Source organism: Hermetia illucens, chromosome 5 (genome assembly GCF_905115235.1).
Source record: "Hermetia illucens chromosome 5, iHerIll2.2.curated.20191125, whole genome shotgun sequence".
In the NCBI taxonomy this organism is placed as follows: Eukaryota; Metazoa; Arthropoda; class Insecta; order Diptera; family Stratiomyidae; genus Hermetia; species Hermetia illucens.
The window spans coordinates 10,658,019-10,682,584 of record NC_051853.1 but is presented as its reverse complement, the minus strand read 5'-3'; the positions used below and the strand labels follow the sequence as shown (position 1 = coordinate 10,682,584).

Sequence of the window (24,566 nt, the reverse complement as noted above, 5' to 3'; positions counted from 1 at the left end):
ACAATATTCTTCAATTCGTCTATTATCAAAAGAATTATCGTAGCGAACTTTTGTTTCCCTACTTGGGTTTGGATCCACTTGAAACAATTGTACTACGCAGGCCGATCGTCGCAACTTCGGGGTAGAAATGGTAATGGACATTTGCCATTACTAGAATTAGGTCCACCTTTTTACCAGATCATCATCATCTTCAACGGCGCAACAACCGGTATCCGGTCTAGGCCTGCCTTAATAAGGAACTCCAGACATCCCCATTTTACGCCAAGGTCCACCAATTCGGTATCCCTAAAAGCTGTCTGGCATCCTGACCTACGCCATCGCTCCATCTCAGACAGGGTCTACCTCGTCTTCTTTTCCTACCATAGATATTGCCCTTGTGGACTTTCCGGGCTGGATCATCCTCATCCATACGGATTAAGTGACCCGCCCACTGTAACCTATTGAGCCGGATTTGATCCACAACTTGACGGTCATGGTATCGCTCACCGATTTCGTCGTTATGTAGACTACGGAAGCGTAAATCCTCATGGAGGTTGCCAAAAATTCTTCAGAGGATTCTTCTTCTCTCGAAAGCGGCCAAGAGTTCGTACTTTTTCTTGCTGAGAACCCAAGTCTCCGAGGAATACATGAGGACTGGCAAGATCATGTTTACCAGATGTCATCTGTTAAGGCTATCTACCACCCCAAAAAGTGTTACTGTTAATCTATCACAAATCTCTTTTATTTTAAAAAATATACATCCTCATTACATCCTTATAAATACAAATTTAAATATCCTAACTATTAAAAGCGTTCTGTATTACAGATAGACGGTGATGGCTATTGGTGGAAATACTGTTGTTTCCTTGGCTATTTACATAATTTGATATTGACCTAAAATTTACTCCTCCTCAGGAGAAGTCTGAGCTTTTTGCTTGTTCCGCTTTCGTCTGTTGATTATTGCCCCAACGGTCCAACATATCACAGTTGTGAACGTCAGGACATTGAGGCAGTGCAAAGTAAAAACATAATTGGTCTTATCACGGATGACACCTGAAAATAGTAAGAATTCCATAAGTATCCATCCATATCCAGACAAAAAGGATATTATGTCAAAAAAGGAAGCCAAGAAGTTTCAAAAAATATTCATGTCTCATTTTGAAAAGAACGAACAAACTAGGTAACTAGGTAATCTCACATCTCCTCACCTACTAGTGGTCCAGCCATCAAGGTGAACATCCCTGATACCAACAGTTGTAATCCTGATGCAGCTGGTAGCCGATTAAGCGGGACATACCCTGGTATGATCAGTGCTAAAAACACTGTCCTCAAAGCCTTGCACATTCCAATCCAGGCTCCGGCAATCAAAATCATTTGCAACGAGTGAAAATGCGCAATAACAATCCTTCCACAAGCCATTCCCAGGACACCCAACAAGAAGAATGTCTGATTATCCCAACCTATTTTTTCAGCAATAAAAGGTATCATAAACCTCATTCCTGTATCCATGCTTGCCAACAATGACATCATCAAGGCTATTTGCGGCTTGTCGAATCCAAAGTCACTCAAAATGAAAGGAGTCAGGATTGAAAAGTTGATTTCCGCGAAATTGGCAATGGTGATGCCCAACATGAGATTCACATAAGTAAAATCCCTTAGTAAGTCCAAATCGAAAAAGATAACCACTTTTCGCCAAAATGGCAAGTTCTCATCTTTCTCCTCGCACTCCTCTTCCTTTTGTTCAGCGGCTAGGAGTTTCCGCTCCTCATCGCAGGTGCACATCTTCGGTTTCTCGAACTGTCCTTTGATCTCACTGGCTAATCTGGCCTCTTTCTCTCTATTGAAATTGTTGGGCAAGTAGTGTCTCATTTGCTCCTCTGAATTCTCTGGCACTTGCAGTTTCGAGAAATTTGGACTAGAAAATTTATTGCGGGGTATATTCTGGGTGGATTTCCATTTTCCAGAAGTCAACGAAAGCCTGGAACTGCATCTGCTCGGTGGGGAGTACCACCCGTCATTTGCCTTGGCCATCATTGGAGTGGCAGGGTCGAAAATTTCATATCCAGGCATGTCCTTGTCATCCTCAGTGTAAATGTACTGACTAGCCAACAAACTTGACGATTTCATCTTCCGTAGTCGACAGTAAGAGCAGAGATATTCCTCTTTTTCAACTTGTGCAGGGTCTGGCTTTTGAGGCTTTGTGTGCCAAAGGACCGGCTGGAAGATCATAGCACCAGCAACGGCATGCATCGCGAGCCCCGTGAAAATGAGTACTGTTCCTTGAACTCCATATTCTCGAAGCAGAGCAGTTACCACGTATGGCATAACAATCGGTCCAAGAGAAGTCATTGTCCATGAGAAACCCGCGGCGAAACGTCGTTTTTCCTTGAAGTAAGTGTTCAACGCAAGCGAGGACGCTGAGGCGAACAGTCCGAATCCAGCACCTATAAAGACGTCGAAATAAAATAATGAGAAAAAAAACTTTAAAAAATGACCCCACGTTAACTTACCATATAATATTGCTATTGAGATGAAATATGATAGGAACGAGTTTGACAGTGTTGCGCAGAAAAGTCCCAAGACGTTGAGAAGGGCAGCACCAATTCCTACTTGCCTAAAAGTAAACCTTCTGAAAAGGGGTCCATTCAAAAGGCCTGAAATTGAAGAAAAAAATATGAATGCGTATAAGATTCCCAAGAAAAATTGACATGTCTTAAAGCAAATTCATAATCTTGCAAGTGAAATTAACACTTTCCATTGCAAATTACACCTTTGAGGGGGAGGAGGGAAGGGACCCCAGAATGAAGACTTCGACAAAATAAGGTAATATTTTGACAATATGGAGAGGCCCTTATTCACCCTCTGCAGTCCTGCTCATAGCTGAAATCGATCCGTTTAATGCAGAAGTCGTAGGGGAAAAGGACCTATTCCCACAAAGTGTAAGTGTTACGCGAAGGGAAGAAAGATTTAGATAATTGCTGCTACCGACAAATACCCAGAACTGCATTTGGTGGTAACTGGAAGGGATAAAGGAAATTAACTCGAGCTCAACCTTTGAAGAGTTGCTCAGGATTTCATTTACGGATCAGTTCCCGATTCAACCCTGCAGGCGCTTCTATTGAACACTGGCGAGACTGATGCAGCCTTAACATGACTTTCGGACGACCCAACCACACGGAGTTGGACGAGGCAGCTTTGTATGTGCATACAGTTGCTACGCTCCTCCGCGTCTTATTTTGAAAAAGTTCGCAAACATGCTTCAGCAGCTTTCTCTCCCTTATCCAGGAAGCACCCTTCATGACGAGGATTGTCATAGTTAGATATGGTGTCCACTCGTGGGATTGATCCTTATTAACGCTGCCCAAATCAGATTGCAGTTAGAGAGGAAGCCTGAAGAGCGTACAAGGTCCTCCAAAATAGAAAACCATCAAACTCTTCCGCGAGAAGAGATGAGCCAGTAAACTCTCGTCGAATTAACCGCACAAAAGGAACTTCCTTTACTCTCCAGGAACAATTTAATATTAGAGAAGAAGCACATTGCCACTGTCAAGCTTGACCACATGTGGGAGTGGTGATAATCACCGCCGACCACAGGAGGTATTAGGTTCCTCAAGTCCCAGGAGAGAAATGGATAAGGAGATCATTTTCCATAGATTCCCTGTAGGACCGGGAATAAAGGCACACATCTAAAACGATAATTGAGGCCCGAATAATTTTCATCCCAAGCCTGAATCTTCTCTCTACGATCCTGCGTATTGGTCATGTATCAGACGCTGATGAAGGGTTAGGTTAGATCACTTTAAATCGCGGTGTTGCGAGCTGCATGCTTCCGAGCAAGAAACACCTGCCAATAATCTAGAAGACCTGACTTCGACGAGAAACGCGAAGTATATGCGAACCTTCGAGGTAGGCTCAAACATGCCAAACGAACCAGCAAGTGAGAACGGTTGAAGGAACTTTGCGCTGGGCAGATCAAAACCCTTCTGGAACAGCGTACAGGGTTCGTATGAAGAAGATAAGAGATGTCTTTCCCAATAGAATCCTTAAACTCGCTGTTAAGATTAGACCCGACTGGTTTATCAACGTATTTGAGGCATGCATGGTAGAAAGTGTTTTCCCCGCTCGGTGGAAGAGGCAAAAACTAGCTTTGCTGCCGAAACCCAACCCAAGCAACTGGGACATCCATCATCATACCGCCTGATTTTCCTTATAGACACAGTAGAAAAGATGCTGGAAAGGGTCATCTACAATAGACCCTATCATAGAATGTAAGAGCGACAGTTTGGTCTTCGTCACGCTCATTCAACGATCGAAGACATTGAAATAGTTTTAAAGCTTGCGCGGGTCGAGATAGCCTCTGATAAATGTTGTGCCATGATAACTTCGGACGTTCAAAATGACTTCAATTCAGCCAGCAGGGAGTGGATATAAAGCTCATTGGCTCAAACGGGTGTACCTAGTTATTTGACTAAGTTCCTCGAAAGTTACCTCAATAAAAGGACCCTTTGGTACGATCCGCATGAGAACCCTAAACAGTACACCATCACAGCCGGAGTACCACAAGGCTCAGTATTGGGCCCTCTCCTGTGGAACGTCATGTTCAATGGGGTCCACGATAATATGCCTTGCAGATGATCTAGCGGTGGTTGTCGTCGCAAAACAACTGGATGGTATTGAAATGTACGCTAGCGAAACCATCAGTTCTATTAAAGTGTAACCTTGCGGAACAAAAACGGAGGTGGTCTTGATTACCAACCGTAGGAAAAGAAATACGATTAGTATTCGTATTCGTGGACACATCATCACTTAAAAGCCGGTTATAAAATACCTGGGGGTGATGATTAACATGATAATCAATTTCAAGGGGCACCTGGTCCATGCCTATGAGAAAACAGCAGATATCAGCGTATCCTTAGCGCGAATGATGCCTAACATTGGAGGTTCAAGATATAGCCGCAGATTTCCCAGTTATACACGTTACCGGTCTGAGAGGAAGCATTAGCATATGAAGACAATCGGGGGAGAGTAAACCTGACTTACCGCATAGTGGTGTTAAGGGTGTGCAGCGCCTTCAACGCAATCTCAGGCGAGGCAAGTATTTCATTGTGGGAATAATCCTGGCTGACATTTTTGCAAGTGAGACACGGGGTCTGTACGAGAAAAGGAGGTTGAATCTACCTGAAAAGGATGCAGAATACCGAAAAGCAAGACGGGAATCGCTGGGAAAGTAGCAACAAAGGCGGGATGACTTGCATAGGGATCGCTGGAACCACACCCTGATTGCCCGTATTGAGGAGTGAATTCAACGACGATACGCCGAGATTGGCTACCACCTGACTCAGGAAGTATCTGCACCAATTCAGGTTGCATGATCCACCCTTTTTGTCTTGAATGTAGCTGCACATCTGAGGACCTGGAGCAGGTCATGCTTCGCTATACACGATTTTGCTGAACAGATGATGAGAGAGGAGGAGCCTAGAAGACTCTTAAGATCAGCATCAGCTCTCAGATCGCCATCGTCCTCAACGGCACAACAACAAACTGGTGCGTAGTGAATTCCGCAATCAAAAGGATACAGGTCGAACTTAGAGAAGCAGAGTGCGCAAGGAGGAGACAAAGAGCGGAAGGCCTGGCTGCTTAAAGCGCAGACTTCCACGAGAAGTAATGCTTTGCGACGGTCCCGAGTGGAATAAAGAACGGGAAAATGGGGGTTAGATTGCTTTGGCGGGAGAGCTATACTTCCTAGCACTCAGGCCCTTTGTTGGGCCCATTGCGCAATGCCCTAAAATCGCGTTGTCAACGGTCTCCCGTCTGTGGTGATCGCCGGCCAATGCATCTGAGAACGTCTTGCAGAGGAAAACAGTGGGCAAATTTTTCGTTGAAAAGAACTTTTCCGAAGCCATTTTTTCTGAATTCTGAGGAAACTAGAAATATGTAACGCAAGGCATCTTCTCCTCTTCCTCACATTGGTCATATATAGCGAGACCACTCTCCAAGCCCTATTAGGATGTCTCCCGTCTTCAAAACGTAAACATGTTCACCTACCCCTCTCCATTCTGCTGCGGCCTGACTCTCGTCCTATCCTCATTACCAACAATGTTCGAGTGCTTTAACCTCCACATCAGGAAAGCTTCGTTCAGCCAGTCAAGTTTTAACAGCAACTGGTTACATTTTCACACCAACTGATACGGTGCTGCTATTTAATGGTGATAATGTTGCTTGCCTGTCTAGACAGATTCGAATGACGCAACCTAACCAATTTAATCATGGAGAAGAGGGCAGGAGCTTAGTAAAGTTGCAGATTTCTCCGCCGGAAACATGGTCGTCGCTTATCCGATAGGTCGGTGAGGCAATCGCACCTCCAAGGAACACCACTGAACTCGATCCGTCTTTCTGACAATTCCATCGGTGAAAAGTTAAGTCTGCAATCTCCAGATACCCGTGGCTTCTTGTTTACCATTCTCTTTTTTTCCAAATGGAAGTATGATTGGACACCTTTCCGATCATGTACCGATGATATCAAGCCTATAGCTGCCTTCCGTTTCACCTCCAAATAAATGCAAAGTAAACTTGGATAGGATAGTTTCCAGTGCCAGCAGTTCGCTCCGTCATACTTAGCCGACCGAGCCTCTGGATCTGTGCCAGCAGCTGACTCTCCTTCATTGCTGCATAGCAACATCCAGGTGGTGGTTTACGGTTGTTTCGAAAACCAAGTTGTTCCAAAATCTCAGCGCCACTATGCTCCTCATCCGGAAGCCGAAAAAGCGCTTGTTAGACCAACAAAACTATCATAGCTTTAACTACAAACGCTCCCTTTTGCGGCCATTTGAGTTAACATAACATATTTCCGCTATTGAACTTGGAAAAACTTTTGTCGATTACACCCTTATCTTCTCTTCGAATCCTCCTCGAATTCCTCCAAGGCAGTTGAAACCATGGAAAAAAATTTGGTAGATCATGCAAAAAGGAGAAGAAAAAATCTTGAATGACGGTTTCGTCCAGGTCAGAGGCAACTCGTCAGACGCTGCCTCACCTCTGCCCTGGACCAAACTGTCAGTCAAGATTTTTCCTTCTTCTTTTTGAACTTCGGTGTTTAACCCAAAGAGAGGTGAGAGCCCCTACGTGGATCATATTGGAACGCTGAGTCTTATGATATTGCACTGACATACCTTACAATTGGAAGACAGAAATATCCGGACCAAATATAAAAGTACCGAACAACCCCGCCCGAACCCCAATATTAAACGGATACACCAGGAAAGTACAATACCCTCATTTGCCATATCCCTTAGGCCCTGCCAAGTAGTGAGCACTGATCTGAAAATCTGTTTTTTTTCTCTCTCTTTCGGTGCCCCTTGTGTGGTAAACGTACAAAGAAACAAAAACGCAATCAATGCTAGTAGTTACTGTATGAGGTAGAGGTAAGACTAGAGTTAAGGGGCTGCAGCAACTATTATATATGACGGTGAAGGATTTGACTCTGTGCCCATTTGACATTTATGCTGTTTCGTCTCGGATCTCCAAGACCACCAACCAGCAGTCGATTTTTCGGCATCCGCTATGGTCCAGAAGGATGGTGGTCCAAAAGGATGGCACAGTTTTTCGGAGCCTGCAGTCGGACTCCAAATACAAGTTTAAGGAGTTGGCCATCATCGGTTTACCTTCTGCTGCGAAATCTCTGAAAAGCGACCTAAGCCATACATTCCAAGTGTTGCCTCACGACCATTGATCAGTGTGCGTTGCTGGTTGAGGCAATACTTCTGAAGGACATTATAGACACTTCTTTTAGCAGCTCCTTCTTCTCTGTAGGAATTGCACCTTTTTTTTCTTTTTAACTTGGATCTTCTTGAGACAAATACTGGCTGGAGCACAATACGAAATTAAGAACGAGCTGTTTGGACAATTCAGTCGATAGGCCACATCTTGAGAAGAATTCTGGTTGGTTCAGACTCAGGTTTCTCAGTCGTGGACCTTCTGGGACTTCACCTCCAGCTGATATCGAGGGATATCGGCGAGAGAACCAGCGGCGGGCTGCTCGACTACTGCCGACTACCGAACGCAAAACGTACGCGACATTAGCGTTCCTGTCCAGTGCCGTCTGCCCTCGGAAAAAAAGGCTTCAGCCTCTCTGAGGATACTGTCTTGGGCTTGTGACCGACATCAAAACTGAACTCGTGCTTCCCACGCACCAGAACCTTATAGGGACCCTCATTGTTGGTTGCAGCGGCCTCCGAGGGGCATCAATCCTCACCGATACATAGGTGCAGGCCTCAAGCTGAGAACGGCCTTCCGTTGCAAACACAACAATCCGGTCTCTCTTGACGGGAACAAGATCGCCGAGTAATGGTAGGTTTCCCTCATTCACCAATAGTTTCTTTTATTTTTCTTATTTCTTACCTGTAACTGATGACAATGCATTATTGGCATTTATTAAAGTTGTTATCTGGGAATTCGAAATATTCAAGTCCATGAGACGTTCCCGATATATCAGTCCGAATTGTTGAATGACAGGAAATATTGAAAGCTGGAATCACAGAAAAGATAATGTAGATTATGCAAAAATATCTAAGACGGTTAAAAGTTTTAATGTATTGAAAATTAATTTTCCACTTTCGTGATTTCATAAATGATGGCAACTGTTTTCAACTCACCGTTGAAAGACCACCAGCAAAACAGACAGCCCATCCCCAGCCGCCATCTGGTGCAACAAAATTTGGTCCTAAATCACTTTTATCTCTTCGTTTCTTTTTGCATGATTTTTCCGGAGGACAAACGCCATTTTTCGCAGGTTTAGTTTCCATTATTCATTGAGATTGACTGAAATTGGGAAAATAAATAAATTAAATTTATTAAATTAGACAAAATTAAAAGGAATAAGAACTTGCTCAGCTACCAAGCAAACCTCGAAGCATACATGCTATGAGTCCATTACTCATAGGCCCGGCCATCGGGTAATCTTCACCGGGTTCTTTTCTATATTGGGCAATAAGTCTAGGAGAAACTCGGTACAACATATACCGCGAATGTTCAATAAGCCAATAAACGTCGAAGAAGGTGAAGCAGCCACCGTGAACCAAGATATTGCAGATCGGTTAAATATATATCACCACGGCCTACCTCAAGAGAGATAGAAAATGAATTACTCGAAAACCCCTAAGCCATGTCGAGAAGGACTACAGATTTATCAAGGATGTTGACACCAGCCAAGGCGCCTATGACAAGCGAGACTGAGTCAGGCTCTTTTAAGCTTAGAATTTGCGTAGTTGGGCACATGGGATCTCTGAAGGAAGATGTGGAGTCCTGGAGAAAGGTGGCACCTCCAAAGTACAAAGATCGGACCAAGATAAGAGATACGGAGGTTATCATTATCTCCAAACGCAGTGAAGGGTCAGACGATAGCATTCTCAAAAGAGTAAAAGCAGACTCAACTCACCAATTTAAGTGACAGTGGCAACCATATTAGTGGTCCCAGAAAGGAGAGAGTAAGAGTAGGTTGGATTATGTGTCGCTTCAGGAAGCAAGCGGCGCTGAACCGATGATTGAGATGCGTTAGCTTCGGATACATTACGATCCGTTCAAATCACAGGTTGAAACAATGCTCGAGATACCGAGCGGAAGGCTACAGCAGCAAGGACCGTGCATTTGATCCAAATTGCTTTCTATGCAAAGAGCAGGAGGGTATGGACCCTCGGCACAGGCAGAGGCAGCAGTTGCCCTGAATAAAAAAGAGCCCCCAAAGCAAATCCCAGATGAGGTTCATACAAATTAACCTCAATCACTTCCAGTCGACGGAGGACCTACTTTCTCAAACCATCTACAAGAAAAAAATCGATGTGGCTATAATCAGCGAGCCATATAGGAATCAAGGTGATGGCATTTGGTTCAAAGACCAAACGAGGACCCGAAGGATGGATTCGTCAGAGCAGAAAGTGAAAAGAATCCACATATATAGTTGCTATGATCAACCCAGTGCTACATTTTCCGTATGTGAGCAGATGCTGAGCGCGCTCTGAACGTAAGAGGACATGAGCTGCAAATCATAGCGGGTTATTTGAAAGCGCAGCCCCTTGAGTGGTTCAGCCGAACAACCAATTTGAGAGGACGTGTCCCACTCGAAACATTCGCGGAGCTAAATATGATACTCACGAATGTCAGGACCTCATATACTTTTAAGGGAAGAGACCAAGACCTATAATGGACCTGAAATACGTGAGCGACGCTTTAGCTAGTAGAGGAGGGTGGGGTGCTTTGTTCAGTTGGACGGATGAAAGCTTTTGAGAGGAGACGTTTTCTGCGGGCATGACACCCAACATATTATCCTTGTTTGGTGCGGCCAGAGAAAAGGCCACCCAAAATATCCGATGGGTGGTAGAAACATGCGATGCTGCTATGCCCAGAAGGCGACTGCTCACCAGTAGGCAACTCAACTGCAACTACAAGTGCAGCATGTTTCCGAGCAAGGAAGCTTTACCAGCGGAGGAAGCTCAGCAGCGACGGTCGAAAGGAGATACACAGAGAGCTGCTTGTCCGCTTAAAAGAAGCTATGCGGAGGAGTAAAACGACCTGTTTAAAACAGTTCAGTTCTGCGATCATACCGATATAAACCCTTGGGGTAGGGCGTACAGGGTGGTAATGGAAAGTGATTATTGTCACTCTGTTTCCGCACCATGACAATAACAGAAGGCAAACCGGACTACAGCTCAACGAATGCATAATACCCCCGGTAAATATGGATGGCATCTCTAACGTCAACACCTCAGAGAACTCCCAGAGTCAAAAACATGCTGTGGTGGAATTTGTGGGGCAATACGCGAGAAAGTTTCTTAAGAGGGGATAGGGGTGGGATACGAATTCGGCCCGCCCCAACAAAATGTTACAGATATTTAGATTACGGGCACACGTCTGCAACCCACCGGGACCTGACAGAAGGACCACAAGCTGCAGATGTGGTCAGGCAAGACATCAGACGAATACTTGCAGCCAAAAGGAGAGTTGCGTTATTTGCAGGGGTCGTGGCGCGTCTGGTGAGACCGTTGGAAAGGTTCACATCCTACAGATAAGTATGCACAAAGACCAAAGCTGATCTAATGCTCACCAGTGAGCAGTACCGAAATAGGAGCCTAGCTTCATGGCACACCAAAATATCAGATACCGCTGCCATCTGGGTTCGGGACAGCACCCAACTTAGGGTTCTTACCCAGAATTGAGGGGGGGGAGGCGGCGACTTTGTCTGGGTTCGGTGTTTGGAGGTAACATTTTTCAGTGTCTATTTAACGCCGAACGAGGCGATGCCGAAGTTTTGACGCAGGCATGATGCTCTGGAGGGCGCTTAAATGGGACATGCCTCTCCTAAACTCCAGAGGAAAACGAATTCTCAAAATGGCGGCGAGAAGAGAACTTGGAGTTTTAAACAGCAGATCCACCCCAATGTTCCGGCGCCCACGCTGCGAGGGAAGCATTCCCGACGTAACATTCGCACCGGAATAACTGGTGTCGCTGGTAGACGGGTGGCGAGTTCTAGAAGACTTTTCGGCAGCTACTACGAATATATTGTTATCGAAGTGGTTGACACAACCTCTCGGTCTGCACCACCCCGAAGCTCTTTCTGTGGGCGGAACGTCACGAAGGTGAACATTGGGAAGTTTGTCAAAACTCTTGGAACAAGTGAAGCCGCGATTGAAGCTATTGCTGGGGGTGATGACACTAACAATGCTGTAAATTCAGTTATGGACCTAATAACGACGGCCTGCGGAGCTTCCATACCCAGAAGGCATCGAAACGTGGCAAATATTATTGCATTGGTAGACGGCGGAAATTGCAGAGCTTCGGAAAGAGTATCGCAAACTCCGCCGCATGACCAAACGACCAGAAGGAGGCATGTACCATAATCACAGGGAACAGATCAGCCAAAAGGAGAAAACGCAGCGCAGAAGCAAAGCTCGCTACTGGCAGGACTTGGTCGACGAGATGAATGGGGACCCGTGAGGACTCGGTTACAAATTAGTAACCTGAAAAATCGGGACCTTGCAGAAACACCATTGACTTAAGGCCGAACAGATGAACTGCATTGTATGGGCGGACGCCCTTGTCAAGGAGGTATATCCTAAGTGTTTTGCAAAAATACAGAGACGGGGAGCTTTGGGAATGGCACCTGCCTACTGCACTGTCTCTGAACTGGCCGTGAAGAGAATCGCGGGAATTATCCCCGTAGCGTTTCTTGCTAAGGAACGTGAAGCTATATTCAAGCGCAAGGAAGAAAAGTCAAAAGTGGTGGCTGCTGTGAAGAACGCCAACGTACCCTAGATGAGTGGCAACTGTTTTTGCAAAATGATACTAGAGGCAGATGAACTGCGCGGCTAAATGACAACTTAAATGTGTGGCTGAATTGAAACCATGGTGAGACTGACTATTTCTTTACCCAGGTCTTATAGAGGTTTTCAGCCTTACCTGTATAGGATTGGAAAGACACGATATCCTGATTGAGTGTTTTGCAATCGAGTGGGGGCCGGATGGCAGGGGATTAATTGAACTAACAGTTCCCTTTCTCCTCTCCCCTTAGGTTGATGAAGGCTCCGCAGTTGGTAAAGAACAAAAAGGTTTGTACCAATAGATCGGTGTTCCACGAAGCCATGTTGTTCTTTCACAATAAGGTGACCGAAATGTGCCGTCAGCCAGTCGTGTGTTGTTTATAGTTACAAGGAAGAGGTTAAGAATCCTATGGGGGTAAGGTACGACATGTAAAGATTGCCAATGAGGAACTCAATTAAGGAAGGCGTGATGAGAGGAATGGCAAGAGATTCGGAACAGCCTGAAGAAGAAGAGAAAGGTTGGGTGGAATTACGTGAATGGCGAGGATGGGACCGAAATTGTTTCTAGTTACCGCGGGCAAGGGCGGCCTTGCGCTATTTTAAACATCGACTTCACAATGGAGCGCATAACCTTCAAATGAGCCAGGTCGGTGTCACTTTTGGAAATCCGAAACTTCTTCCACAGAGCACGTTTCAGGCGGATCTTAGTAAGGATCTCCGTGGTGAACCAGGTTAGGTAGGAACGAAAACAAGTAAGAGAAGAAGGGATGTAAGTAGAGAGGAGATCAGACAGGATATTATAAAAGGTGCCAGGAGCTTGATCACACGTATAGGCTGACAACATATGATCCCAGTTGATTGAAGCTAGGGCTGAGCTTAGACCGTCAAAGTTGGCTTTTCAGAAGTTGAATTTATGCCAATAGTGTGCAGTTTTGGCTCCTACATGAAGATGACCGATTCCATAGCCTATATGACGACGAAATCTATGAGCGACACCATGACGGTCTGTTTGTAAATAAAATCCGGTTCAAGAGGTTGCGGTGGGCGGGTCACCTAATCCGTATAGGTGAGGATGATTAAGCCCGGAAAGTCTATAAGGGCAATATCTATATAAGAAAAAGAAGACAAAGCAGACCCTGCCTCAGATGGACCTCTAGGCAAAGCTGGGATGTCCTGGTCTAAGGCAGGCCTAGACCGGATACCAGGTGTTGCGCCATTGATGACGATGATGAAAGAGAGATTCCCTGGCTACCTTCACTATTGAGTATAAGCATTTTTTCCCCGCACATTCTTAAAGTAAGAATTTTCGTACTATACGGGGTTTCCCCTACACAACCGACCATCCAGTCAAGAGAGATAAGACCTGTGTAATTATGATAGATAAGTTTCTTTTAGATTATTTTTTTATTCTGTAGATAGAAGGCTCTATTTATATTAACTCTTGACCTAGAAACAGAATGAAAACTCTTCAGGACTTCATATTTTTTAAAGGGGCAAAATAAATGGATAACAGTCACTCATTCACAGGTGTCAAAAGACGTTGAAAGCCTACTAAAAAACCGAGGGTTTCAGAGAGTCATAATCACTAGAAACTTCTAATTGAAGACAAGACTGCAACCCACTAATAACCGGAGGTAATAGGTGGGAAAAAAGTGAAATACACGGGGTAACTCAGTCTAGATTACAGCAGGATATATGCAGGACAAACCAAAGAGATGGATCCAAAGTATGTTATGAAACACACTGAAAAATCTTAATACGCAAAAATGAGTTACAACTAGCATACATAGAGGTCTGCAGTGACTAAACACGTTGTGTTGACTTTGGTAAATCTAGCAATGACCAAAGCCACAATCAACAAGAAGAAGCTGGACACCTACGAAACTTATCCTCAGCAATAAGAAAAAATAAAGATTTTCCAACTTTATTCAGATTATCAAGTAACAATGAAACGCTTGGTGAGGAGATCACAACAGAGATACAATTATAACAATATTTGCGTTGACTGGGAACTCATCAATCTCGAGTTTCAGAAAAAGATGGAGATTAACAAAAGAAAGAAGGGAGGAGCTGGTTCCCGAAACACTGTATGAAAATAGTAAGACACATTTTATGGAAAACTCTCCTTCAATTTTTTCTGAACCATTAAAGATTGACTAACACACACTTCAATTATCACAGAATTAAGGTTTTTCCGATTTGTGAGCCAACCCTTCTTTTTCATAGATTATAAATGATAGTAGGGATGGAAGTTTTACTTCTGGGACGCACCTACTCTCTCACTTGTTCAATATTTATCACTACATTAAAAAAACATCACAGAGCAAGGCGTAAAAGGAAATTACCTATCTGAATTAAGTTCAATTACTAAAGGATTAATATAGACAGAAGGCTTAAACCTTACTTGTCAGGGTTGATTACCGACACAACCGTCAGACTCACTGGCAAATTTTAAACTACCTCCAGCAAAATGCACAGAATTATTATCTTTAAACTATCTTAGAATTGACATATTAAAAATAAATCTGTAAAAGAGTTATCTTTTATTGAAGCTTTGTTTTCAGAAAAAAAAATATATTTGATAAATATTAAAATCGGCCTGTTGGCTACAAAGTCGAAAAACTTATCTTTATTAGCAGTTATGTTAGCTAAAGCCACAGTGAGACCACGTGTTTACTGCATGGCGTCCTATTTACTGTGATGTTTACCCACTCATATGGAAGTACAATATATGGTATATGCCAATTTGATCTCCATTCACCAACCTAGTAGTTCTTTCTAGTCAAGCTAAAAACATGACGTGATGCGGAATACTATCACGTCAAAAATAAATGGTTCTTATCAAAATATGATTAGATACGAACCATAGACTCATTAAGGCATTATTGTGCTAAGGCTCCACGAGTCGCATGCGAATAGATACGCATTACTAATCAAAGATTTCCCGAATTGACTGGAATTATATTTGCTCACCTAGCCACTTTCCTCACGCGTGATCGACTATCACCTAACAAGGGGGTGGTCCAAATAAAATATATTTCGTCTCCGAATTGGAAAAAAAGATTAAAATCCAATAACAAGATCTTATCGTCTGAAAATAAATTGATTTACACTTTATAATATCTATAATGCGAGGGAAACGTTTTGAGGTTGAATGAATCTTCCGGCGCTGGTGTTAAGTGATAAAGTACACAAGCCACTGATCGTTGGTCCAAAAATAGAAACGAAAAGGGTCGCACGAAGTGCATGTCTACCTACATATGTAACTTATCATTTCATATCGAATCCTTGACTTTCTGATATGCCCTTCCCTCCAAGGTTTTGAACCCAGACAATGTCATTTACTTCAAAAGTATGGTGTAATGTGATGTGATGTGATGTGATGTTCTTTTAAATAAAATTAAATTGGCTCAAGGACGGATTTCACCTCTAAGTTATCAGCAGATCAGTCTACAACAAATGAATTTGTAGAATTTTGATTTACCAGAAAGCCTCTAAACTGCTTTATAAGTACCGAATTCTAATTAATTTCACCACTTACATGATTTCACTACTTCAATCTTTTTACGAGTATCTTACACATCCACGACCTTTTATATTAGACTAACTTGAATTTTTTTTATTCCAAACGGTCCGATATACTAAACTAAACTAATCTGTAAATACAATCTACAAATTTTTCGTGTTTTTCCCTAAGAAAATTCTCCACATGTACATACATAAATGTATAAATATACCATAATATTTGTACGATAAGATACCGAGACACCTTGACTGTCAATGGAAGATTCAGATTCCGATTAATTACCGAATCATGAATATGAATATGGATAGGATCTGATAAAATTGTCGCTGCTCCTGCCCAGTGCAATTGATTATAATAATTTCCAGCAGGCGTGGCATTCATCAATCTATAATTAACTTGCAATAGGCATCACCTCTGGAAACAAGTAATATAGATTGCAAAGCCCAGTGAGACAAAGTGGCGCCGAATGCAACAAATTATTCTTATCTGGAAATACATATTTATTCATATGAATGTTGGTACGGTACACATGAATGTAGATATTTGTTCGTAGTAAACATTTAGCGAGGTTCACTCATATATGGGATTCGAGATCATGCGAGGTGGTAATTAAAGGCAGTATAATATCACCGAGATAAGTCACTATGAAGGTGGTGATTTACGACGATGTGATATATGTACATGTTGGTTCAGAACAAAATAACAATAAATAATCATTGTGGGAAAATTTAATAATCCAATGATTTGATTTATATCTTTCCAATCGAAACACAATGAAAGAATTAACTCGAAATCGAGCTGTCGACCAATCATGCATACGTCACACAATCAAAATTGAATAAAAGATAAAATATTTCCGTACACGTTCATCTGATTGTCATTATCTCCGCAATTTAAATCCATATGCACGAAAAACCTAACGTCGGAATTTGCAAAGAATTAAATAGATTCCTTCCTGCGAGGCCGTTGTGGAACGACTCACTAGTCACTGCCCCTTCTGCATAGCACAAGTAGTAAAACTACCGAAATCCCTTGAAGCCGGTTAAAGCAAGACCTTATCAAAACTATCTATTCATAGTTTATGCGCCTCACACTTGGTCAACAGGCGCTGCATTACCTCTACCTTGAGAAGCAACGTGTAGAATACATGAAATAAATTTACAAAACCCACCGCAATAATCCTATACAAAACCTTAAAGCACACTTCACAAACCCGTAGATAAGGTGATTCCCAGATTAAACAACAAATTCCTTGCTACCAAAATTATAATAAACATACATCAAAAACTACTTATAAACTTGCGTCGCCTAACGCACCAGTAAAAACTTAGAAATTACCTGCAGACAGACTGCATATCAAATTTCACTTGTACGAATAACTTACAGATATTGTTAAAGATACTAAATGTGGAATTTAAACAAAAATTTGTGTGAGAAAAACCCTCACGTAAAAGGGTGATAAGAAATTATATTAGGTAAGCAAATAATTTGTATATATTAAACTAAGGAATTAGAAGGGGTCAAACAGTGCACTGCAGGATAGACTGACGCGGAAGATAACTCCCTGAGGCCAACCTATCTCTCTCTGAGGATGAGCTGTTTCTCCTGTGGGGCGATGCGTGGCTTTTTAGGGGCCAAGCCTCTCGTCTACCAAGACCGTTAGTGAGTGATGATAGCCACACCCTGTACGAGGTGTCCTTACTATTAACAAAACGCTACGGATCTAGACTGGGGAGTTGAAAAACACCTCCCCCAATCCAAAGTGTCATGCGAACCGTGCCCTTTGGATAGTTTGCAGTCGGGGGTAAATAACTGTATTCGAACGGAGCCTCACTGATACCTGGTCGCCTCAGTGAGTAAGATAGACCTTACCGTGCTACGAGGGGCTTTGGCACGGCGGACCTCCTAACTCCAATACTCGTGGGAATCAAATGACTACAAGCAACAAAGAAAAGAAAATGAAAACCAGCAAAGCATAGTCCCGTTCTGCACAAAAACTGGATAATCAGACGGGAGCACAAGAAGGGAAAAGTTGGGACGTCAAGCAGTGGATCCGAGGTTAACATTGGTATACTGCGTGGACAACAACCAACAAACACCACTGCTCAAAAAGCGGGGACCAGCAAAAGCACGCTTGAGATAAATATATCAGACATCAAGAAAGAGGCAGGTCTCAGTGGCGCAGGTGCTAAAGGGTACTTCTATCTTAAGGAAGGCCCGAAACCGGAAGAGGCCCTGAAGAAGGCTCAGGATAGACCTAAGCCATCTCTACTGGAGCCGAGAACGCGGAGAGCAGCAAAGATTAACCCGCATGAAGGGAATGCTCCCAAAAAACCCAAACCTGAACCCACGGGAGGAGAAAAGCCGGGTAGGTTAGGAGTGAAGGCAGGAAGCAGGTCGCCCGCCATTAGCTATACTAGTGCAGTCAAGGGCATTCGACTGGTCATACTGCCAAAACTGTTTCCTGAGCAAATACTCACTTGTGAGGAGCAGGAAACCATCGAAGACCTTGTCGTCAGGCAGATGTACAAGGGGTGGACTGCGAAACTTGTGTTCTTCGGGATACGCTTTCGACCAGGACTTATACTGGTGGACTGCGCGACGGAAGACACCGCAAAGTAGATAAGGACCATAGTTCCTAAATTCCAGCCTGACTGGACTGAACAGTCAACATGTGCTGGGGATGATATACGAGAAGCACACATGGTGAAAGTTTTCTCCCAAAACCCGCGACAATAGAAAGGGAAGATCTTATGGGCCTCCTAATCGCTCAGAATAAAGATAAAGTAAGGTGGAGGGAAAGGGTAAACTCCTCACGATCGGAGTAGATGACCGATCCCTGGGAGCAATCAAACATCGGAGTTTCCACATCAACTATCGATTTTGCAAAGACATCTCGGAGGAGACACCGGGTGAAAAGCTTGCCGATGTTCCCAAAGAAGTCTCGAAAATCAAAGAGGCGAAAAGGACTGGATCAACCAGGGAAGTAGACCTGCTGCCCAGTGAGGAGCAAAAGTTGAACGACCTAGGGCTAGGACTCCTAGGGCTCAAGGTGGACAGCGACGCGCAGGAAAGCGCCATGTCGGATGAGGAGGGTGATACTCCAGCTGGGAAGAAGAGCTCCAAATAATAACGGAGCCAATAGCCGGCACTAAGATAGTCCAGATAAACCTCCACCATGCGAAAGCTGCATCTGCCGTAATTGCAAAAGCAAGTTCCAAGGAGAACATTGGAATAGTGGTGGCTCAGGAGCCCTGGGTGTACCGGGGGCAGATACGTGGTCTGCAAGGAGGAAGCATGCAGGTAATTTGGGACTCCTCTTGTGAAAAACCAAGAGCTTGCATAATTCTTAATTCGTCTTAATTTAAACTATATATGTCTTTCAGAGTTCTTTTCCGGGGACATTGTGGCTATCCAAGTCTCATTGGAAGCCGGGAGGAGCACTCGAGAGGCAGTTGTGGCATCGGGATACTTCCCAGGAGACGAAATCCGGGGTCCACCGGAACAGGTCGCAAAACTGTGAAGTATTGTGAGAAGAGGGCATTACCACTTCTCCTCGATTGCGATGCCAACGCTCATCACGAAGTCTGGGGAAGCGGCATAATTATTCCCCTGAGCACACGTTACTAATTAAATTACCGAATATAGTCATAATGTTATCACTAGGTATATTATTGTGACGCATGAGGGGAGTGCTTCTAAAATTTCACCATCTTACCTCACCAAAATCCAGTGTGTCCATTTTGTATGGCTACTTCGCTATCAAGAAATGCGCAAATATTGCAAAAAAGTCTTTGTCCCACTTTGATAATTAAAATACGAACCTGAAAAACGCATGAATATCAGAAGCTCCAATGCGTTCGCCAAAGAAATAATTTATCAGTTTTTTTGTATGATAAATGCTGGGGGTCAGCGTCCACAATATCAATAATCTTTTTAGTGGGCGTTTGCGAAAAACATAAGCCGAAACAACTTGTAAGGCCGAATTTAAGGACAAGTGACTGTATGGATTGGTCTCCTTGACACCGTCTATGGGAACTTTTAAAATCACCGGTGATGTAATTATGGATGTCTAATATCTCTATAAGTATGCCACCGACAGACAAGAAAGCACCTTTATCGGATAGCTTAATCTCTGGAGAAGTCTTATCAACATTCTCATAAATTCCAGAAAAACAAACAATGACGCCAAGAAATACTAGACAAACAAAATTAATTTATTAATAATTTATGGGAATGGATGAAGGCAAGTCTACCGCGCCTTAACACGAAACAAATTGTACCAACTGATCCTGCTGGATGGGGGTTGGGTAAGGTTAACAACCCTACACTGAAAACCAAAGTTTCAAAACCACGGAAGGAGTCTCGGGCTGGACGAACAACACAACGACGAACCCGAGTGCTACTCAGCAGCTAGCCGATACCCTGTCCCAATATAGGGCTGATGTAACTGCGTTGCAAGAAATGCCCTGGACAGGGACCGATTTCCTCGAGAAAAGCCACTACACTATATATTATAGAGGCCATCTAGTAAACCATGTGCTCGGAATAGGTTTCTTAGTCAGCCAAAAAATTAAACCTGTTGTTATCGGCTTTGAAAATATAAGCGAAAGGCTATGCACTCTGCGCTTGCGAGACAAATTTAGAAATATAAGCCTAGTAAACGTTCACGCCCCAAAGAGGAGACTGCAGAGGCGGAGAACAATACCTTCTACAATGTAGTTGAGCTGACTCTAGAAATCTTTCCCAAGGATGATATCGGAATCACACTTGGAGATTTCAACAATCAAGAAAGGACTGCGCCCGTATTCAGACGATACGTCGGTTGTTGGAAGTACCTGGTTCGCGTGGAAAGTGGTCCACAAACATAAGTGGACCTCTCCAAACGGGACCACATTCAACCAAATTAACTACGTGCTGATCGAATACCGCCACTTTTCAGCCTTGATGAATGTAAGAACATATAGGATGGCCAATATAGACTCGTCATAGTGCTCCGAGCTCGAATTACGACACCACCTACAATCCCTTCTGACAATCAGGTGAGAGTGAATACTGAAGGCAAGTTTTACCAACAAGTCAGCAGGGTGCTCAGAGGTGGCGGTGAGGAAGACGGGTTGGCAACCCTGTCGGCCAGACCAAAATCAAGTGGCCGATGAGAACCTCAATAGTGGTGGCACCGGGAGACGCTGTACTCACTTTGATTTGCAGGCCGTGATGCAGTAGGCGAATGCTCCAAAGGCCTAATTAGGGCGATCAGACCCAAGTCTGCACGGGGACTCATCTGTGTGTGTGGCAAATTGGCAAAACCTTACCAGGGGTATACTGATACCATGGGAACCAGGATAGCTCCTGGACTCTCATACTTCGGGTGAACTCCTGTTGTATGTGAGGTTATTTGCAGTAGACCCCCTAGTGGGAATTTCATGCAGCTGTGGTTATGCTCAAGCGAGAAGAGATCTTCGCGCCTCGGCGTGGTGTTGCGTTTCAACACGGGAGCCGTACTCCTTAGTTCGGTAGAGATTTAGATATGTCTTGCATCCACCAGTATGAATACTAAGCCATGCACTTCGTATAGACTGCTATCGTTGTTGTTTGTCTCAGCGGGGCTCTGATTGTGGTCACAAAATCAATCCATGTCTTAAGAAGACCGTGGTATTAAGTCGCAAGACAGGTGCTCATGTTAAACCCTCAAGGACTTAACAAGTCAGCAAGATGAAGCTTTATACACCTCGATGAACATCCTGCCGAGACAAAGAGGGAAATTTGATTTTCGACAGAATGGGAATATTGGAGCGATGTATTGAATATTTTGATGAACTGGTCAACAGGCAAAATATCGCCAAGTTAGAGGTCCCAGCAACTGAAAACAATGGACAAATGCTACCACCGAAAAGCATAAAAGAAGCAGTCCGTGCAATCAACCGGCTTAAAAACCATAAGTCGCCAGGAGCGCACCGCCCATGATAGCATATGTTGCAAGCTCGCCCAGTCTTGTTCTCTGATAGCATAGCCAGGATAAAACTAAAGAGAATTCGGTATCCCAACGAAATTGATAAGACTGACTAGGCTAACCTTGGCCAATGTGCGAGGCCAGGTAATAGCAGCAGATCACGCTCGAGACCATTGAACATCAACAACAGTTTAAGACAAGTGGATCCCCTATCATCCGTCCTCTTTAACCAGGCCCTAAATATAGTGATTTGCGATGCCGATGTAATTGCGAGAGGTATCATCCTCTTCAGGTCCTACCAACTACTGGCCTACGCTGACGATATTGACATTATGGTAACAGCAACCCGAGATATACAGTCTACCGTCATCCAGATCGACCAGGCAGCGCGAGATCTCCGGCTGCACATTAATGAAGACAAGACGAAGTACATGGTAGCCACGCCAGTGCCAAATCCAAAAGAACCAACAGCATCGAATCGCACTGGTCAAACGAAAACAATGAAGGAGACTACAACTTTGTGACACATTCACCGTGTGGATGAGGATGATCCAGCCCGAAAAGTCTATAAGGGCAATATCTATGGTAGAAAAAGAAGGCGAGGCAGACCCTGCCTGAGATGGAGCGATGGTATAGTGGTATAGGTCCATCAGACAGCTTTTAGGGATAACGAATTGGTGGACCTCGGTGCAAAACCGGGGTGTCTGGAGTTCTTTATCAATGCAGGTTCAGACCGGATACCGGTTATTGCGCCGTTGATGATGATGATAAAGAAATTTTCGTAGTAGTCAAGCTTTACCTGCTTGATCGCTTTCAGTGCAGTGGAATCCGCTCTCCCAAGATGGCCAACGGTTGAGTCCTCCCAAGAGCATTGAGGCGCCGAACAGCAGTGAAAGAGTGCGGACGTTCCAGGAATTAGTGGAATGAGCTGAAGCGTACTTCAGGTAACCGCGAACAGTGACGCGAAGGTGTGGTTGGCGTGGGATTAATGGCAACCTTATATTAATGAATTTGATGCCTCTCCCAGAAATCGTAACTTGAACGATTAGTTCTACTTTACACGTCGTATAATCAGTCTTTTGCGGATTCCGAAATGGAGGGGCTGGAGGTGGATACATGCCCATTACTAAACCATAACGCCTGTAGTTATCAAATCTCAGAAACGGAGGCAGCACAAAAATTGCATTAAGTAAGGTCCATATGCATTACTTTTCGCCCAGTATTTTGAGTCAGTTTAGTTATAGATCACTGAGTACTCAATTAGTTCTCAGTGGGTATTCAATTAGAAATCAAATTACCTCAGTACCCATTGTAAGTCTAAATTTAATAAAGACATTTTCATTTTCGATCTTAAGATACAGTTTAGTTGATCGTATTCGATTAAAGTATCTTTTCGTTTTTTTCCGCTAACTCAGTCATCACGACATAATTAGCGCATTATGGTTCGATACTCGCTACTCTCAGATGAGATCCACCACGTCAGGGGATGCCATCGTGATGTCGGTGACCTCTCGCCCGACCGCATTGAAGCTAGTTGATTCATTATTATATAATAAGTTGAGGATCTCCAGTTCGGTTCCTACCAGATACCCTAATAGTCTCGCTCCTTTCGTGTTGATTTTGAACTTCCCCAAACAATCACGGCAGCCGTTAACATCACATGCTACTCTTACCTCCAAACCTTCACTCATGGTACACTAGATAGATTGGATTGGAACATTCACTGGGAGCTTCGTCCTCATGGTAGGGGAAATAAGCAGAGCTTCAAAGAATTTCCTTATCTCCCTGCTGAATTTTTATGGTTAGTTTGACCGTTGTGATGTCGTTATCACATAAATCATTACCTAAGATTGCCTGGTGATCTTTTCAAATCCTCATGCAGGAGGGATGTGTAGCACTTCTGTTGGCATGGAAAAGGTCGACATGTCGGAAGTATAAGCCAACGACTTTCCGAACAAGCCACGGTTCTTAATCCAAAGACTGGTGAATACAGTACCTTTTGACAATGCCCCCATACCACTTTGTTTTAATATAACAAATGGATTTGCTGTACCTTATGTCTCCTCACCAGCTAAAAGTACCTTTATATAGGAAAGCCGAGGCAACTGGTGATCACGGGGTTCGAAGAGTACATCCAGAAAGCCAGAGATCTGGTAACTTCTGGTAAATCCTAAACGACCCAAGTCAGCATTATGGTGGTAGCGCAGCATAACATCACACTCGTTAATTCAAAAATCACATAGCAGAAGGACATAAGATGAGCACAACACAACGAAAATTTGAAAGTGCCTCCGATCCGATTCGAGCGACATGTAACATACCTTCGATAAGATAATCCAAAACTTCGAATGCAGCGTTTTTCCCACGGCTTATTCTCAGTAATTCACATTTCGACTAAGCTCCATTATTTGATATAATGGAACGACTCTATCCACTTTTGACGGTTTAATCACCGAAATGTTAGGAAGAATAAATTTGTATAAAGTATCTGAATTAAAGATAGTAAAGATAACACAGTAATCCTCACATCCAAAGCCAAACCTTCTGACAAGCCTAGATTTATGTCATATTTCAAAAATAAAATTCCGGGGGGCCTTTACTACTTACCGGGCATTGTATTCTGGTTTCCATGTCCTACTAGCGTGATAACTCATTTTCTGACACTGCACCCCAAGCAGACAACAAACACGGGTAAATAAGGCTACAAGAACGCAAACAAAGCGGGGGTGAACCTCTGGGAGAAACTGACGTCAAGAATACAAAATTTGACTCCGCTGCACACCACGTGCTCCGTAAATCA

The 24,566-nt window shown here is 43.7% G+C and overlaps 1 protein-coding gene across 6 annotated transcripts; it reads right to left on the bottom strand.

Annotated features, from left to right (window-relative positions):
* Positions 1–697: 697 nt before the first annotated feature.
* Positions 698–24,566, bottom strand: LOC119657277. Of its 6 annotated transcripts, none has more exons than XM_038064118.1 (6): positions 24,374–24,566; positions 8,631–8,796; positions 8,377–8,503; positions 2,490–2,633; positions 1,188–2,423; positions 698–1,032 (listed from the first exon to the last, which is right to left on the bottom strand). In XM_038064118.1, the coding sequence occupies exons 2-6, from the start codon at positions 8,778–8,780 to the stop codon at positions 881–883; spliced, it is 1,809 nt and encodes a 602-aa protein (XP_037920046.1). In that variant the 5' UTR covers positions 8,781–8,796; positions 24,374–24,566; the 3' UTR covers positions 698–880. The 6 variants fall into 6 exon arrangements, with proteins under 6 accessions (XP_037920046.1, XP_037920049.1, XP_037920047.1 ...); XM_038064121.1 differs by lacking the exon at positions 24,374–24,566 and adding an exon at positions 24,088–24,200; XM_038064119.1 differs by lacking the exon at positions 24,374–24,566 and adding an exon at positions 15,829–15,939.

Excerpts from the sequence above, each read along its gene's own strand:
- LOC119657277 (XM_038064118.1), bottom strand. The coding sequence starts at position 8,780 with ATGGAAACTAAACCTGCGAAAAATGGCGTTTGTCCTCCGGAAAAATCA. Across the intron at positions 2,424-2,489 it reads CTCAATAGCAATATTATATG|GTGCTGGATTCGGACTGTTC; the intron begins GTAAGTTAACGT and ends ACGTCTTTATAG. Across the intron at positions 1,033-1,187 it reads GATGGCTGGACCACTAGTAG|GTGTCATCCGTGATAAGACC; the intron begins GTGAGGAGATGT and ends TACTATTTTCAG.